We start from the raw sequence: 18,914 nt of genomic DNA on the forward strand, positions 1-18,914 counted from the left end.
AAAGATGCACTGTCGCATGCAATGAGTGAATTGGTGCAGAGTAATGTTAAATTGTAGAACTGGTACATGGAGTACTGGACAGGAGAATTGGTGCAGTGTAATATTAAATGAGGGAATTGTGGCAGTGTAATGATAAATGGGAGAATTGGTACAGTGTATTAATAGAAAAAGGAGAACTGGTGCAGTGTAGCAGTAAATGCGAGAATTGATACTGTGCATTACTAACTGCAAGAATTGGTAGTGTCGGATGAAAAAGAGAGTTAGTGCACTGTAGCTCTAAAGGGAAAAGGTGCCACTGCGGCATAGAAATTGGAGAAATTGGGATTGTAGCACTAATTTGCAGAATTGGTGCAGTGGAGCAATAAATGGGAGAATTCGTGCAGTTTAGCATTTAATGGTAGAATTGGAGCAGTGTTGTACTAACTGTGAGAATTGAGGCAGTGCAGCACTAATTGAGAAAATTGGTGAGGTGTCGCACTAAATGGAAGAACTGGTGCATGCAACTCTTGGATGCAAGAGTTGTGAATGCATGGAATGCGTTGCCAGCGGTGGTGGTGGAAGCAGAATCATTAAGGACATTTAAGTGACTGCTGGCATTACACATGGACAGCAGCGAATTGAGGGGTGCGTAGGTTAAGTTATTTTATTTTAGATTAGGAATAATCCTCAGCACAACATCGTGGGCCGAAAGGCCTCTTCTGTGCTGTACTTTTCTCAATCCTGTTTTCTAGCGCTAGATGAGGAAATTTTTGCAGTATAGAGCGAAAATAGAGAATTGGTGCACTCTGGTACAAAATATGAAAATTGATGCATTATAGCACTAAATGGGGGAATAGGTGAAATGTAGCACTAAATGAGAGATTTGGTGCACCTTTGCAGTGAATGGGAGAATTGGTAGAGTGCCGCAGCAAATGGAAGATCTGGTGCAAAGTAGGACAAAATAGGAAAATTGATGCATTCTAGCATTAAATTGGTGCAGTGTAGGGACTAAACCGGAAAACTGGTGCAGTGCTGTCCAAAATGGAAGCATTGGTGCAGTGTAGCAGTAAATGGTTGAATTGATGCAGTGTAGTGGTAAATGGGAGAATTGGTGCAGTGTAATGTTAAAGTGGAAAATTGTTACAAGTGTAAGACAAATGGGTCATTGGTGCAGTGTAGCGCTAAACGGGCTAACTAGGGCATATTTGCTATAAACAGAACAATTGGTGCAGTGTAGCACAAAATGACTGAATTGTTACAGTGTAGCAATAAAAGGGAGGATTGGTGAAGCATATTTTTAAAAGGGAGAATTTGGGCAAATGTGACACGAATTGGGAAAATTGCCGGTGTGTAGTACTAAATTGGAGGATTGGTTCAGTATAGTAACAAATGGGAGAATTGTTGCAGAGTAGCACTCAACTTGAACATTGGAGCAGTGTAGAAGTAAACTGGAGAATTGGCGTAGAGCAGCAATAAATGGGGGAATTGTATAGATGTACCTTCACGTGGCGAATTGGAGCAGTGATGCACCAACTTGTGAGAACTTTTGAAGAGCAGCAATAAATTATGCTGTGTAGAACTAAACGGTAGAACTGGTGCAGTTAAGCGCGAAATGGGACTTTTGCAACAGTTCAGCAATAAGTGGGAGGATTGGGTTACAGTCGCACTAAATGGGAGAAGTGGTGCAGTGAAGCTCTAAATGTGAGATTTAAGGCAATGCAACATTAAATAGAAGAATTGGCGCAATGGATTAAATTGAAAATTGTGGCAGTGTGGCACCAAACAGGAGAATTGTTGCAGTGTAGTACAAAAAGGAGGAACCGGGTCAGTGCAGCACTAAATGGGAGAATTGCTAGTGTAGTACGAAAACGGAGAATTGAGGCAGCAGATCACTAAATGGGACATTTGACGCAGTATAACAGTAAATTGGAGAATTAGTGCTGTGCAGCATTATTTGGGAGAATTGGTGCAGTGTAATCTGAAAAGGAAGAATTAGGGCAGTGTAGCACTAAGTTGGAGAAATGCAGCAGTGTAGCACGAAGTGAGAGAATTGGTGCATTTGCATATTAAATGAGAGAGTCGGTGCCGTCCATCACTAAATGAGAGAATTGATGCACAGTAGCAATAAATGCGATAATTGGTGCAATGTTTAAATAATGGAAGCATTGTTGCAGTTTAGCACTGGATAGGAGAATTATGGCAGTGTGGTACCACAATGAAGATTGACGCACTACGTGAGAAAAATGGAATCTTGCAGCACAAAATGGGAAAATCGGTGCAGTGGGGCACTAAATGGGAGAATTGGTGCAGTGTGCCACTAAATGGAAGAAATGTTGCTGTGTACCACTAAATGGGAAATTAGCACATTGCAGCAATAAATTGGAGTACTGATTCAGTATAGCTTTAAATTTGAGAATTGGGGCTGTGGAGCACTAAATTGGAGGGTTGATGTGGTGTTTCAGTAAATGAGAGAATTGGGCAGTGGGGTATTAACTGGGAAAATTGTGGCAGTGGAAGAATGGGTGCAGAGTCGCACGAAATGGAAGAATGGGAGAGTGTCACACTAAATTGTAGACTTGGTGCAAAGTAGCACTAAGTTGAAGTATTGTGGTAATGTAGCACTGAATGAGAGAATTGGTGGAGCGTTACAAATAATGGGAAAATTTATGCAGAGTAGGAACACGTGTGAGAATTGGTGCAGTGCCGCTCTAAATGGGAGAATTGGTACATCATAGCAATAGATGGGAGGATTGGGACACTTCAGCACTTTTGGGTGAATTGGTGCATTGTAGCCCGAAATGGGAGAATTGTTGCAGTTGATCATTAAATCTGAGACTAGTAGTGACATACTAACTTGAGAGTTTGTGCAATAAACTGGGAGAATTGGTATGGAGTTGCACAAATTGTGAGAACTGGTGCAGTGTAGCCCTAAATGGGAGAATTGGTGCAGAGAAGTACTCAATGGGAGACGTGGGACATTGTAGCACTAACTGGGGCAATTAGTGCAGTGTAGAACTAAGTGGAAAATTTGTTGTAGTTTTGCAATATTTGGCAGAATTGTAATAATTGGAAGGAGTGGTTCCTTCCAATTGAAAATTGATACAGATTAGTACTAAACGGGAGACTTCGGGCAATGAAGCATTTAATGGGAGAATTGACACCGTATCGTACTAAATAGCAGATTTGGGTCAGTGTACTACTCAATGGGACAAGTGGTGCAGTAAAGAAATAAATGTAAAAATTACAGTAGCATTGCAATGAATTGGAGCAATTATGCATTAAAAAGAGAATCGGTGCAGAGTAGCATGAAATGGCAGAATTGGTTCAGTGTGGTCGCATATGGGTGGAGAATAGTGTTAAATGGGAGACTTGGGGCAGTGTAGAACCAAATGCGAGCACTGTTGCATGGAAATACTAAATAGAAGAATTGGGCAGTGTAAAACTAAACGGGGGAATTGGTGCATTGAAGCACTAAATGGAAGAATTACAGCAGCTTGGCAGTAAATTGGGTAATTGGGGCATTGTAGTACTTAAAGGGAGATTCAGTGCAGAGTAGCACTAATTGGGAGAATTGGTCCAGTATGGTACTATATGAGAAAATTTGCACAGAGTAGTACTAAATGCGAGACTTGGGGCAGTGTAGCAACAAATGCAAAAACTGGGTGCACCGTAATACTAAATGGAAGAATTGGGACACTGCAACACGAAATGGGGGAAATGGTACAGTGTAGCAATAAATGAGAGAACTGGGACAGTATCATATTAAATCGGGAAATTGGGGCAGAGTCGTAATAAATGGGACAAGTGGTGTAGTTTTGAAATATGTGGCAGAATTGGTGCAGAGTTGCAATAAATGGATGAATTGGTGCGTTGTAACCAGAAATGGGACAATTGGTGCAGAGTAGTACTAGATGGAGTAGTACTAAATGTATCATTAAATGGGGCAATCAGTGCAATGAAGCAGTAAATGCAAGAATTACAGCAGCACAGCAATAAATTGGAGAATCGGGGCATTGTAGTACGTAAAGGGACAACCGGAATAGAGTCGAAATACATGGGAGAATTGGTATAGTGTGGTATGAAATGGGAAAATTGGTGCAGTGTAGAACTAAATGGGATACATTTGGCAGTGGAGAACTAATGCGAGAATTGGTGTACCATAATACTAAATAGAAGAATGGGGGCACTGTAAAACTAAATAGGGTAGTTGGTGTAGTATTGCACGAAATGGGCGAATTGTTGTAGTGACGTACAAAATGGGGAAATTGGGGCACAATACTACTAAATGGGGGAATTAGTGCAGTGTTGCACTAAATGGAGGACCTGGTGCAGTGTAGTACTAAATGAGGGACTTAGCACAATATAAAATGAAATTGGAGAATTGGTGCAGTATAGTACAAAATATAAAAATCAATGCATTGGAGCACTAAATAGGGGAATTGGTGCAATGTCGTAGTAAATGGGAGAATTTGTACAGTTTAACACACATGGGACAATTGATGCATCGTTGCACTGAATAGGATAACTGGTGCAGTGCAGCATTTAATGGAAGAACTGGTGGAACTAAATGAGGATTGGGTGCAGTGTATTGCTGAATGGGAGGATTGGTGCAGTGTCGTACAAAATAGGAACATTGATACATAGTATCACAAAACGTGGGAATTGGTGCAGTGTAGCACTAAACAGGAGAATTGGTGCAGTGTAGCACTAATTGGGAGATTTGGTGCACCATTGCACTGAATGGGATAAATGGATACTGGTAACGTGTAATGCTGAATGCATTTGCAACATCATGATTATTGTAGGCTTGCAGTATTGTTGGGGCTACAGTTTAATCGCTGCAGTAAATGACGGGCCATCACTCTGTATAACTGCTAGTAAAAAAGTACATCAACACCAGTTTAGGGGAACAAAGACACCTGTGGTGTGACATGGGATTGCACAAAGATCAAACTTGTTGTGAGTACAAATAGCGTGCCGATGACAAATCTGGGACTGTTTATTCGAGCAACATAGCAGCTTTGGAACAGGAGGAAGTCATTCAGCCTCTCGAGCTGTTCATTTATTGAATAAGATCATGGTTGGTCTGTCACCTAATTACATGCACTTGCTTTTGGCTAATCTCCCTTGGTACCTTTGCTGAACAAAAGAAAACTATCTTTCCCAGATTTACAATGAGAAATTGATCCATGCTCCACTGCTATTTGTGAAAGAGAGTTCCTCCACCTACCCTTGTGTATAGAAATGCTTTCTAACATGTCCCCATAATTCTCTGGTCCCAATTCGAAGACTCTGCATCCCGATTCTCGATTTTCTCAACTAGTGAAAATATTTTGTCTTTATCTAATTTGCTCCTTACCGTATTTTGAAGTTACTTTCTTGGTATTTTCATATTCTTTGAGATAACATGAAGCAGACTGTGTCTCTGTTAATATGTTATCGTGTATTTTCGTGTGTTAGTGTGTTAGCTCGTGTGTCTGAGAGCGTTAGTGTGTTACTGTATTACTTAGTTTGTTAGAGTGTGTTAGTGAGTGTGTTAGAATCTCTGTGTGTGTTATGGTTGGGTAAGGAGATATCATACTCTGTCATCGAATACCGTGAGCTCCTTAATATGAAGTTTAAATATTGCCCACAAATGGGTCTGAAATTTCTCTGTATTAGCTAACTATTCTCTTTAAAATAGTTCTCACTCAGCGAGACCTGCGTCTTTAATAGGTGATCAATAAATCTTCTGCAATCAAGTTCCACATCAATAAGAGATGAGTTGACCTTATCCATTGTTTATTTGTGCTACCAATATCCTCCAAGTTCGTTGTTTTAGGGCCCGCCCAAGGGCAAAGATGTATTTTATCTTGAACAACCGAGACTGAAACCAGCAAGAAATTTGATGGGCACAGTTTTATTTTCATGGCTTTCTTTAGAGTAACCTGTGTCTGAACTGCTAGCAAGAGCAAAAAAAAGCTTTAATTTCACCTCTGCAGGGGAGCAATACACTTGGCAAAAAAGCCTTGTGTAAGGGGCCTGAACAAGCTTCACATATTCTTTTCACTTATTCTTATCACTCGCTCCATGACAAGAGCTGCGAACATTCGAGCCCCTTGTTTTCTTATTCCTTTGCCGTGGGTATAATTGCTTACTATCTTTATGCTTCCCTCAGCTTTTTTGCTGAATTCGACTGCTCGCAAGGTCAGGTTGCCCGTTTGCAAAGTTCAGCAAAGCCAAGCTGTCTCTACTGCTAGATTTAGCAAAACATTAAATTTAGCAATGCACTCTCTTTCAGATTTCACTGTAAATGTTAATTTTATTAATTTTCCATTACACTGGAAATCGAGAAATAGAGAGGGACAATGGTGAATGTAGGAAACAACTTCTCCTTGTTCAATCTTTGTCCAGAACGTTCGAGACTTTATGAGCTGCTCTACGGTTCGTGATTTTCTAATGTACTTTCTGAGCTCATAAAAAGGAGACTTGCTCAGGGCACATTAATTAATAAACCGTGCAACGATTGCATCAGTAGCATTTTCAACTATTTCAATTATACCATAATAAATATGGTCTAGCCATGAATCCCTTTTCAAAATTGAGGTAAACACATTTCTCTATCGGCATTGTGAAAATTATAATTATGCTAGATGTGCAATGTAAATTTGGGAATCAACTAAGATGTTGCCAAGAGTTTAGAAAATGTAATTAACATTAAAATCTGCATTGATACATTTGCATCATTGCTGTGTCTGTCCTGAATAATTATATCCCACTGACAAGCTTCGAGTTGAGCTTAATCAGTTAATGACTCTTGGAAAGATTAATTGGATTTCGAATATTTATCTGACATTCCATTAACGTTGCGTTTCTGGAAAATGTTAACGCAAGCACATAATATCAACTTGTACCGTTTCCACGCCAAACATTATTCCATGTAAATCCTTTTAATATTGCTTGGCTTTATTGTCTTGACCTTTTTTAAAGATTTATGCAACAGCAATTCAAGATCATTCCATGTCGGAAGGCAGTAACAAATAGGAACAGCAATCGGCCACCCGACCGATTTAGCCTGCTTTGCCATCCAATAGGACCATGGCTGATTGGAGCTTCCTCATGTCCACTTGCTTCTCCTATTCCCATAACCCTTTATTCCCGTCCTGATCAAGGATCTATCTTTCTCAGCCTTAAATATTTACCAGTACGCTGTCCTCACTGCTGTCCATCGGAAATGAAGTTGAAACTCTACAACAATAAACGTATGCCATGCAACGTCTAGTAATACCAAAGGATGGTCACCACACTGGATGATCACTGATACCAATGCTCATGACAATTCAAAACTGTCTATTTTACTGTCTAAATGAACGAGGTAGAGATTGCTTTACGATTCGTCAAGTTAACCAGAACTGAAAGCAAGCCAAGAAATAACAGCGAATAATGACTTATTCCTGTTCCTAACGCGTGTGTGCCAATCAGCTTCGTTCTGTGATGTTATTCCATTTGTTCGTTTTGGTGAAAAGTGCACCTGTTATTCACCTGCGTCATCTCTTCATGGACACATGAGTGAAATGGAGCAGCAAAAATCTCTTCAGTGAACGTTATTCTGGTAGTGTTGCATCACCTTTATTTTGTCCTCAACGAGGGACATATTGCTGTATAAATAAGGACTATTGAATCCCCCAAATGTGTTGCAAGTGAATGCAAAGATCTGGGTACATGTCCAACATTCTTCAGAGAATGGGGCAGCCAACAATTCTCCAGATAAAGATATTTTACTATCCAATTCTGGCAGCCTTCGGCATTCCTGGTAAGTCAGCAATATTCTGTTGTTTCATGCAGTCATTGAATTGTGGCAGTTTCTGACAATATGTTCAGCGAAGATCCCTTAGACACATCGGAAATAGGGCAAGCTGAGGCGATTCAGTCATTCAATTTGGATTGCGTTTGTATCCAATTTGATGCAGGTAGAGCAGGCAGGCAAGAAAGCAACTGGAAAATTCTGAAGTATTGCTAAAAGGATGAAGTATCAATATAGGGAGGTGATGCTGCAACTATACAAGGCATTAGAGAGTCTGCACATGGATCACTGCTTAACATTTCGATCCCATTAACTGAGGAATTATGTCCTTCCATTGAAGACAGATCAGAAGTAGTTCACTAGATGGATGCCAGAGGGGTTTGTCATTAGAAACAAAACTGACTAGTTGATACTCTCTGGATTTTAGAAGATTGAGGGGAGAACTAATAGTGGCATATTGGAAGTTAAATGGAATCAGCACAGTAGCTGTCAACCGGATGTTTCCTTCCTGGCACAGTCGAGAAGAGAATCCACAGTTTTAGGATAAGAGGGAGCAGATTTAAAACCCGATGCCAAGGACTTCCTTCCCTCAAAGAACCTTGAATCTGTTTAATTCAAACCAATATTGTACAATAAGTGTTGGGTCAATGAGTAATTTTAAGGAAGGGGTAGAAAGATTTTGTAATGTGCAATATACTGCAGGATTGTGGAGAGTGGGCAACAAACTGAGACTGAGATAAGAACAGCTATGATGTTAAAAAGAATTTGGAACAGGATTGAGGGATTGAATGGCCTCCCCCACTCCTACTACGCACCTTCCAGGTTCTAATTACCTCATCGGCTTCACATCCTCTTAAATGTATGGTGCCTGTGAGTGAAGTCTATATTCCAGCTGAGGCAGAAGTAGTGCCTTGCACACCATGAACATAAACTGCTTGCACATGTCCGCCTTGCGCATAGCAATTAAGTGAGTTGACTTACAAATCACTCTCTTGACCTCTCTCGCCAATGTCAGTAACATCTCCACCTAATTTCCTCTTCATCAGCGTTCCATGACAATGCATTACAGAAACATATATGGCTACTATGTAAATTAATCAATTTGCGTTGTACCATTCTTCACAGCCTGTTTTATTTCGAGAGTTTCATGTAAAAAGTAATTTTGCCGTGCAACAGAGCGAACTATATCAGGTTATGGTCGAGAGTGTGGTGCTGGAAAGGCACAGCAGGTCAGGCAACATCTGAGAAACAGGAAAGTCGATGCATCGGTCAAAAGCACTTCAACATGAGGTTATGGGCAGGGATAAAGTGATCGGCACAGAATGGATACTTCTTTTCAAAAACTCGTGAATTGGTATTCTTTAAATGAGTATTCGGGGATGAAGAATGGAGGTTGGGGCAGTTAAATGTTCCTCCTGCAGAATGTGGGAATTAAGGATCACCACTCGTGGCCCTGCTGACTACATCTGCGTTAGTGCACCCAATTCCAGCTCCTCGAAACCCACATTAGCGAACTGTAGCTGGAATTGGATGAAGTTCAGTTCATTCAGGAGCTGGAGGGGGTTATTGTAAGGTTCCTCAGAAACAAGAAAGAAATAGCTGAGTTACTGTCAGTGGATGGAAAGGGAACCGGCAGGCAGTGCAGGGATTCCCTATGGCAGTTCCCCTCAGAAACAACTACACCGTTTTGGACACTGTTGAGCGGGATGGCCTACCATGGATAAGTAATAGGGCACAGGTGTCTGGTACAAAATCTGTCCCTGTTGCTCAGAAGGGAATTTTGAAAAGAAGCAGAGCATTCGTTCGAGGGACACAGAGGAGGTTTTGTGGAAATGAGAGCGAATCACGGTTGGTGTGTTGCCTTCAGGGTTTGTGATGCCTCTGATCATGTTTTTGAGATCTTGAGGAGGAGGGGAGGCAGCCCCAAGTCGTGGTGCACAGAGGCAGCAACAACATATGGAAGAAGAGATTTCGGGATTCAAGAAAGATTTTCAGGGATCGAGGCTGGAAGCTTAGAGGTCAGGCAAAGAGAGTTGTTATCTTTGGTTTGTCGCCCGTTCTACATGCTGGTGAGACAAGGAACAGGGAGAGAGAGAAGTTGAACACGTGGCGGGAGCGACGGTGCAGGAGGGAGTGTTTTGGATTTCTGGATAATTGGGTTTCTTTCCAGGATAGGTGGGAGCTCTACAGAAGGAATGGTCTTCACCTGAACCAGAAGGTACCAATATCCTGGGGGTAAATCTTCTAATGCTCTGCGGGTTGGTTTAAACAAGTTCTGCCGGGTAATGGGACCCCAAATTCTAGTATGAGAAAACAGGGGTGGTAAGTAGAGAGGTCCAAAATAATTTATCAAGGTCGCAAGAGGGCAATAAGTTAAATTGAAGTCTGTCGACTCCAATGCCAGGAGCATGCATAATACGATGGATGAAATTGCAGCATGTATAGAGACCTGGGATTTCGATGTCGTGGCTGTTTCGGGGACGTGGGTAGATCAGAGGCAGGAATATTTGTTGCAGGTTCCAGAATTTTGAAGTTTCAGTAAGAACAGAGAAGATGCTAATAGAAGAGGGGGGATGTGTGGCATTGTTACTCAAGCACAGTTTTACATTTGAAGAAAGTGCATTTGTGGACTGGTCTGCTTATGTAGTATGGGCTGAGGTTATAAACAGGCAAGGAGAGGTCACCCTGTTCGTAGTTCTCTATTAGCCTCTGAGAAGTTCCAGAGATGTAGAGGAAAGGATAACAAAGATGATTCTCGAAAGTAGTGAGAGTGACAGGGCAGTTATTTTGGGAACTTTAACTTTCCAAGAATTGACTGGTAATATTACAGTTCAAGTACTTTAGATCGGTTAGTTTCTGTCCAAAGTGTTCAGGTGGGTTTCTGATCAGATTACATTAGATTACTTACAGTTGGCCTTTCGGCCCAACAAGTCGACACCGACCCTCCAAAAAGCAAGCCACCCAGACGCATTCCCCTACATTTACACCTTTACCTAACACTACGGGCAATTTACCATGGCTAATTCACCTAACCTGCATATTTTTCGACTGTGCGAGGAAATCAGAGCACTCGGAGGAAACTCACGCAGACATGGGAAAAATGTGCAAACTCCACACAGATAGTTGCCTGAGGCGGGAATTGAACCTGGGTCTCTGCTGCTGTGAGGCAGCAGTGCTAACCATGTAGAGAGACAAACAAGGGGCGAGGCAACATTAGATTTAATTCTGGGTAATGAACCCAGCCAGGTGATAGAATTGGAGGTAGGTGAGCTTTTTGGTGATAGTGACCACAATTTGTTTATCTTTATTTTAGCGATGGAAAGGATTAGATGCATACTGCAGGGTAAGATTTAGAGCTGGGTGAAAGGCCATAAGGAAAGATTCACGATGCAAAAGATGGAGGCGAAAACTGGAATGGTTGGACATGCTTATTAAAGGAACCGCTAATGCATGTCCTTGATAAGTATGTGCGTGTTAGCCGGGGGCGGGGGGATGAGTGGTGGAGTTGTCGAGCGTAGGAACTGTGGTTTATGAAGGACATTGAATCCCTTGTAAAGAGGTAGAAGACGGCTTTTGTGATGGCTCAGTTAGGGAGCTTGAGAGTTAGATATTAGCCAGTAAAGATGTAAAGAAAGAGCTAAGGAGAGCCAGAAGGGAACATAAGAAATCGTTGGCGGATAGGATCAAGGAAAACACAAATGCTTTCTATAGGTATTTCAGGAACAAACAAATGACAAGAGGAAGATTAGGGCTAAACAAGGATAGTAGTGGGACGTTGTGCGTAGAGTCAGAGGATATAGGGAAACCGCTAAAAGAGTATTGTTTTGTCAGCATTCATAACAGAAAAAGAAAATGTTGTCGAGGAAAATACTGAGATACAGGCTACTAGACTAGATGTGAGTGAGTCAAAATTAGATTGTGCTGCAAAAGCGCTGCAGGTCTGGCAGCATCTAAGGGGCAGGAAAATCGACATTTCAGGTGGTGTAAACATAAATGGGAGAGGGGTGGGGCTGACGGGAAGGCAGCTGAGAGTGAAATAGGTCGATGGAAGTGGGGGTGAAGATGATAGTTCAAAGGGAGTGTGGAGCAGATAGGTTGGGAAGAAGATGGACAGGTTGGAAAGGTTATGAGGGCGGTGCTGAGCTGGAAGGTTAGAACTCGGGTCAGGTGGGGGGAGGGGAAATGAGGACACTGACGAAGTCCACATTGACACCATGGGTTGGAAGGGTGCCGCGGCGGAAGATGAGGCATTTTTCATGGAGATGGTAAGGGAGTGGTGATGGAGGAGGTCCAGAACCTGCATGTCCTTGTCAAAGTGGGAGAGGGAGTTGAAATGTTCGGCCACATGGCGGTGGGGAGCGGGTTAATTTGTGCAGGTGTTCCGGAGATGTTGTCTGAAGCACAGTCCAAGTAGGCAGCCAATGTCCGCAACGTCGAGGAGACCGCATTGGGAGCAACGGCTACAGTAAATGACTTGTGTGAAAGTGCACGTGAAACTTTGATGGATGTGGAAGGCTCCTTTGGGACCTTAGAAGAAGATGAGGAGGGAGATGTGGGCACAGGTTTTGCAATTCTTGCGGTCTCAGGGGAAAGTACTGGGAGGGGATGGTGGGTTTTTAGGGGACGTGAGTCTGACCAGGTAATATTGGAGAGAACAGACTTTGTGGAAAGCAGTAGGTATGGGAAGGGAAATATATCTCTGGTGCTGGGTTCAGTTTGTAGATAATGGAAATGTTGACAGATGATGCGATTTATGCAGAGGTTGGAGGGGTGGAAGGTGAGGACCAGGGTGGTTCTCTCCGAGTTGCAGTTGGAGGGGACAGGTTCGAGGGCAGAGGGGCAGAACGTGGATAAGATGCATTGAAGGGCATCTTCAACCATGTGGAAGGGGAAATTGCTGTCTTGAAAGAAGGAGGCCATCTGGTGTGATCTGGTCCTTCTGGGAGCAGATGAGGTGAAGGCGGAATAATTGGGAAGAAGGGATAGCATGTTTACTGGAAGCAGGATGAGAGGAGGTGTAACCTGGGTAGCTGTGGGAGTCGGTGGGCTTGAAGAAAATGTCAGTGTTGTGGTGGTAACCGTCGTTGTAGATGGAGAGGTTCAGGAAGGGGAGGGAGTTATCAGAGATGGTCCAGGTGAATCTAAGATTGGTGTGGAATGTGTTGGTGAAGTTGATGAATTGTTCAACCTCCGCATAGGAGCGCGATGTGACGTCGATGCAATCATCAATGTAACGGAGGAAGTTGTGGGGAGTGGTGCCATTGTAACACCAGAAAATGGACTGTTCCACACAGCTGATGAAGAGACAGGCATAGCTGGGGCCCATGCGGGTACCCATGGCTACCCCTTTTGTCTGGAGGACGTGGATTGATTCGAAGGAGAAATTATTGAGGGTGAGGACCACTTCAGCCAAACAAATAAGAGTGTGAGTGGAAGGTTACTGGTGGTGACGTCAGGAGAGGAAGTTTTTACACGTAGCCGAAAAATGGCGAGATGGGATTGACGTTCCAAAGGGGAAGGCATTAGCAATTCTGTAAAGTGTGAAAATAGATAAGTCACCTGGTCCAAATGGGTTTATATTACAATTCTCTGGAAAGCCAGGGAGGAGATTGCTGAGCCTTTGACTTTGATGTTTATGTTTTCTTTGCCTGCAGAAATAGTGCCAGAATACTGGAAGTTTGGAAATGTTGTTCCCTTCTTTAAGAAGGGGAGTAAAGACAACCCTGGTAGTTATAGACCAGTGAGCCTTAATTCGGTTGTGTGTAAAGTGTTTGAAAAATTTATCAGAGATAGGAGTTATAAACATCTAGAAAGAAATAAGCTGATTAGGGATTTTCAACACAGTTTTGTAAAAGGTAGATCGTGCCTCACAAACCTTATTGAGTAAATTGACGATTAGACCAAACAGGTAGATGAGGATAAAGCGAATTTCAGTCAGGCGTTTGATAAAACTGCCCACAGTATGCTATTGCACAAACTACGGAGGATTGAGGGTGATTTCGTGGTTTGGATCTGAAATTGGCTACCTGAAAGAACACAGAGCGTGTTAGTTGATGGGAAATGTTTATCCCGGAGCACAGTTACTAGTGGAGCACTGCATGGATCTGTTTTGGTCCACTGTTGTTGGTCAGTTTTTTTTAAAAATGACCTGGATGAGGAGTTGGATGGTTGGATTAGTAACTTTGCTTATTACACTAAGGTCGATATAGTTTTGGACAGTGCAGAAGAATGTTGGAAATTGGAGAAGGACATGTATAAGCTGCAGAGCTGGTCTGAGAGGTGGAAAATTGAGGTCAGTGTGGAAAAAGTGAGGTTATTCACGTTGAAAGGAGCAACAGGAATACAGGGTATTGGGCAAATGTTAAGTTTCTTGGCGGTGTGGTTCAGCGGAGGGATCTCAGTCTGCATGTACACAGATCACTGAAGGTTGCAACTCAATTTGATTGGTTTGTAAAGAAGGCATATGGTACGTTCACTTTTATTGGTAGAGGGATGGAGTTTCGGAAGCATGAGGTCATGGTGCAGCTGTAAAAATCTCTGGTGCGGCCGCACATGGTCTGTTGCGTACAATTCTGGTCACTACATTATTGGAAGGATGTGGAAGATTTGGAAAGGGTTCAGAGGCGATTTTCTCAAAAGTTGCCTGATTTGGAGGGAAGGTCTTTCGTGTAAAGGCTGAGATACTTGAAGCTGTTTCCGTGAAAGAAAAGGTTGGAGGAGACTTAATTGAGACATATAAGAAAATCAGAGGGTTAGATCGGATGAACAGTGGGTGCTATTTTTCCTTGGATGGTGATGGCTCGAATGAGTGGGTCAAAAGTTTAAATGGAGGGGTGACAGATATAGGACAGATGTCAGAGATAGTTTGCTTCCTCAGAGAGTACTAGGGCCAGGGAATGCACGACCTGCATCAGTTTTAGACTCTCCAAACTTAACGGGATTTAAATTATCATTGAATAGACATATGGACGAAAGTGGAATAGTGTAGGTTAGATGGACTTCTGATTGGTTTCACAGATCGGTGCAACATCGACGGACGAAGGGCCTGTACTGAACTGTAATGTTCTATGTTCTACGTAGTATAGATAAAACTAATACACCATTTACACTGTGTTGGAAATAAAGCAAAAATACTCGGAGAGATATTTTCAAAATCCGTAACGTTTCAGGATCTCTTGATACTACTATTAGGAAAGGTAAAACGAAACTTTGACAGTCGGCACTTTGAAACAAAAAAATGTGATGGTAATGCCCAGCCATCTCCCATTAGGATAGGAATGAGGATTGTTTATAATTTGGGGCAAACCGACGGATATATGATGTCAAGGATGTGTCAGTGAAGTCGGTCAGTGAGTTACTTAATGTATCAAAGATCAAGGAAAATGGGAGATGACCAAACAATTAACACAAGACCTCATGCAAATATTGAAAATGAGGAGGAGTTTTGATATAAGCAGAAGAAGCCAATTATATTTGCTGACATTTTAGAAAAAGAAACCGAACACGATTGAAATTAATTAGTTTAAAATTCAGTTTTACAATAAGACATGAGGTGACAGGTGATAGTTTAACCTGAGAAACACCTTGTCTCAGATGAGAGAAGTGGATCTGAAGGAGAGTCCTTCATGGAAACCTCAGTCAAATACACTTTGCTTATCACTCAGCAAATGCCTCCTCAGTTAATTAAGGTGAACTAAATTCACTTCAGTTTCACTCGCCACATTTGTATCCTATTACGACCTGCAAATTTCTTTTATCTTGGAAACTATACAGTGGTGTGGATTCTGTTGATTGAATGATTCCTATACGGGAGTCACAATGGGAGATTAGACTGATGGTTCAGCACTGGAGCGAATTACACCATCCAGATTATTGACTTTTCTTCTTCCATCAGCAGAATGAATTGCAATTTTCTCACACGCTATTGACTCATATATAGCAAACAATAGAAGATGAAATATTTGAATATTTTATATTGCCTGGTGTGTTTGCATTTGTAAGTCACAACATCTTCTCTAAGACTAGCTTCGTCATGTTAACAAAAAGATCTCTCTCAGATCAGGCTTAACTTATTAAATTTCCATCGAAATTAATTCTCTAGCTGGATGGAACCACCGAATCATTTTTCACACACTGATAGAGCTATAGCGCTGGACAGCATCAAACCAAACCTTTCGGTCTAAGTCATCCATGCATATCAGATATTCAATATCTCAATGGTCTCATTTGACAGCAGTTGACATATATCCCTCTAAACCCTACCTATTCATATACGCATTCAGGTGTATTTTAAATGTTTTAATTGTACCAGTCTCCACCACCTCCTCTGACAGCTCATTCTGTACAAACTCCACTCTCTGCATGAAAAAGTTGCCGCTAAGTTCCCTGTTAATTTTTTTCCCCTCTTCACCGTAATCTGTGCCCTCTAGTTTTGGAATCTGCTACCCTGAGGAAATTACCTTGCCTATTCTCAAGATTTTATAAATCTCTGTAAGGTCACCTCTCAACCTCCAATGCTCCGGTGAAAATAGTCACATTCTATGCATTCTGTCCCTTCAGCTGAAAACGTCCACCCTGAACAATATCCTCATACATCTCTTCTTAGTTTTCCCATAGCAGGCTTCTAAGAATATACATTTGATCAGAAAAACTGAGATTCTGTTTTGTGCATCTCTGCTTTCTTGTTATTGAAGTCGAGGTCAGCGCCTGAATTTGTCTTTACACCATTTGTTGAAGAAGTATTGTGCCTGTTAAAGCAACAATACAAAGTTGTTTGCTTCCTGATTGTCCAGTTATTTCAACGTTTTTAAAGTTCAGAGAATTGAAACTTAGTTCTACGAATCAAATGAATAATCTTTGGAGCCGACAGTATGTTTTCTGCATGTATCGGCATCACCTGAAATCAAGAAATCTACGATCTCCTGCGACAGCGATGATCTAGATTGTCGAAGCAGCGAAAGCAAGGTGACCATTAAATCGCAGTTAATGTGTTTTTCTTTGTCACTTATTCCTTAATGTGCCTGTTTGTCTGTCTGTCGTGTTGTCAGAGTACCATCTCTAATCAGAGAGTACTGGAGTTAAAACTGAACCATTAGTTAGATTAGATTGCTGCTGAAAATTGCTATGCTTAGGTTAATTTACTGTTAAAAAATGTTTAATCTTTTGTTTGATGTATAGACTTCTGTATGGTATTGGTTGTTCACAAGGTCTATGTCTGACGATTAAAAGAGTCTGTTTAGGAACGATTGCGATCAATTTTGCAAGGCACTGAGCATTTTAATTTTCCTGCATAGTAAATGCAAGGACCTGTAGAGGGAAATTGATTTGATTTGGTTGTCAGTCTTTGTACCTGAATAAATGCAACCTGTTGTAAGGGCAACTTCCATCATGCATTTTCAATAAGTTGAAATGAATTCAATGGAAGATGCTGGAAACAAGCCAACATATCAGTCCCTCCATTCTGTGTATTCAGTGATTTGTTATCCCATCGTGCACGTTCCATCACTCAGATGAAAAAAAAAATGCATGGAATTCTGTGTTGCAAATGATTCCACATTTCGTCCCAAAATTTGCAGACTTTTGCTATGATTGATTCACTTTTATGACATTTGCTCATTTAACTTACAGCGAACCTGATGACAGTGATAATTCTCTCCCGGGGAAATTGCGGCCTTTCCAGTTGTATCTCTGCTTATATGATGGCCATGGCAACAGCAGCATTACTCGTCTTGATCTTCAACATAACTGTGTTTCATATTCTCAGTGATCACTTTCCAAATTCGTTCCTTTCCTACACTGGTTTTTGTAAGTTCCTTAATTATATGAGCTCAGCCAACCTGGGCTTGACAGTGTGGTCCACAATCGTGTTCACATTTGATCGATATGTAGCTATATGTTGTGAGAGGCTGAAAACGAACTTTTGTAGACCGAGGATAGCGGCTGTAGTTATAATGATCACGACTGCCCTGGTTTACCTGGAGAACCTACCGTTTTTATTTGCATATGAACCTCAAAAGGTAATTGATCAGTTAGAGTGGGGTTGTCAGGCTAAGTTGAACTTCTTCACTTCGCCATTGGGTACAGCATTCTCCTGGTTACAAAGTGTTTTAGTTCCTTGGCTTCCATTTTCTTTGTTATTCACATTTAATTGCTTGACCATCAGCCGTATTGTAGTCGCTAATAGATCTCGCAGATCTGTCCGGGGACACAATAGTAAGAGTCAAAGAGACCCAGAGATGGAAGGTCGAAGGAGGTCCATTATTTTACTCTTCACGATATCGGGAACTTTCATTCTTCTCTGGCTGACAGCTGCTGTGAGCTTCTTATCAACGAGGATAACAAATACTACACATTATCGTGGTGATTATGCAGCTCCTGCCTACATTGCCACTGAAACTGGCTACCTGTTCATGTATTTGAGTTCATGCAGTAACGTGTGTATTTATACTGTCACACAAAGGAAATTCAGGGAAGAACTGAAGGAAGTGATGACATTCCCTTGGCCATTAATTCTGGCGTTGGTCAGTCGACGGATGTTTAACAGGAAGTAAACACTACCTCCAGCTCCTTTGTATTCCTCTGCCTCCGAAAGTTCTGTTGAGTAGAAATAAAGTCTCCTACATTTTAATTTCTCTATGGACAAATTGGATATTTCAAGAAAGAGTGAGAAGTGTTCAGTTATATACCATTTCTCATGAATTATGTTTCTTAAGTTACTCATATCAATGAAATAAAACAAGTAAACTTTATTACCGTGTGTGGGCACTATTCAAGTCATCTTGACGTGAGGGGGAGGATCTACTCTCATAAACCCAGACCCCCAGATTACATATCAATTCATTGCTCTTTCCATTTGAAATTACCAAGAACGCCCTGCCGTCTCAATCCTGCCCCCTGTCTGCAGCGCAGTGAATCTCAGAGTCATCTCAACCAACGTGAGAGTAGCTGATGGCCCTCTGGGACGATGGTGAATTAGGGATGAAAGTTTTTGTTAATGAGTGCATGAGGGTGGGAGCAATTCAGATGAATATTCTGATATGGAAGAGAGATTCCTATAGATAATAATGAGTACAACAGACAATTCAATTCAAAGTGAATAATTACAAGAATCATGGTTCCTGCAGCAGATTATGTCAGCGAGATGCACGGTCAT

At 41.7% G+C, this 18,914-nt stretch overlaps 1 protein-coding gene across 1 annotated transcript; it reads left to right on the plus strand.

The window, feature by feature from the left end:
* The first annotated feature begins 7,701 nt into the window (after positions 1 to 7,701).
* LOC148138351 (putative G protein-coupled receptor 139) lies at positions 7,702 to 18,312 on the plus strand. Its single transcript, XM_087981642.1, has 2 exons — positions 7,702 to 7,771; positions 17,390 to 18,312. The coding sequence occupies exons 1-2, from the start codon at positions 7,702 to 7,704 to the stop codon at positions 18,310 to 18,312; spliced, it is 993 nt and encodes a 330-aa protein (XP_087837768.1).
* The last annotated feature ends 602 nt before the right edge of the window (positions 18,313 to 18,914 follow it).

Source organism: Chiloscyllium plagiosum, unplaced genomic scaffold (assembly GCF_037043375.1).
Source record: "Chiloscyllium plagiosum isolate Xiang-an unplaced genomic scaffold, Cpla_swu_hap1 HiC_scaffold_40, whole genome shotgun sequence".
In the NCBI taxonomy this organism is placed as follows: domain Eukaryota; kingdom Metazoa; phylum Chordata; class Chondrichthyes; order Orectolobiformes; family Hemiscylliidae; genus Chiloscyllium; species Chiloscyllium plagiosum.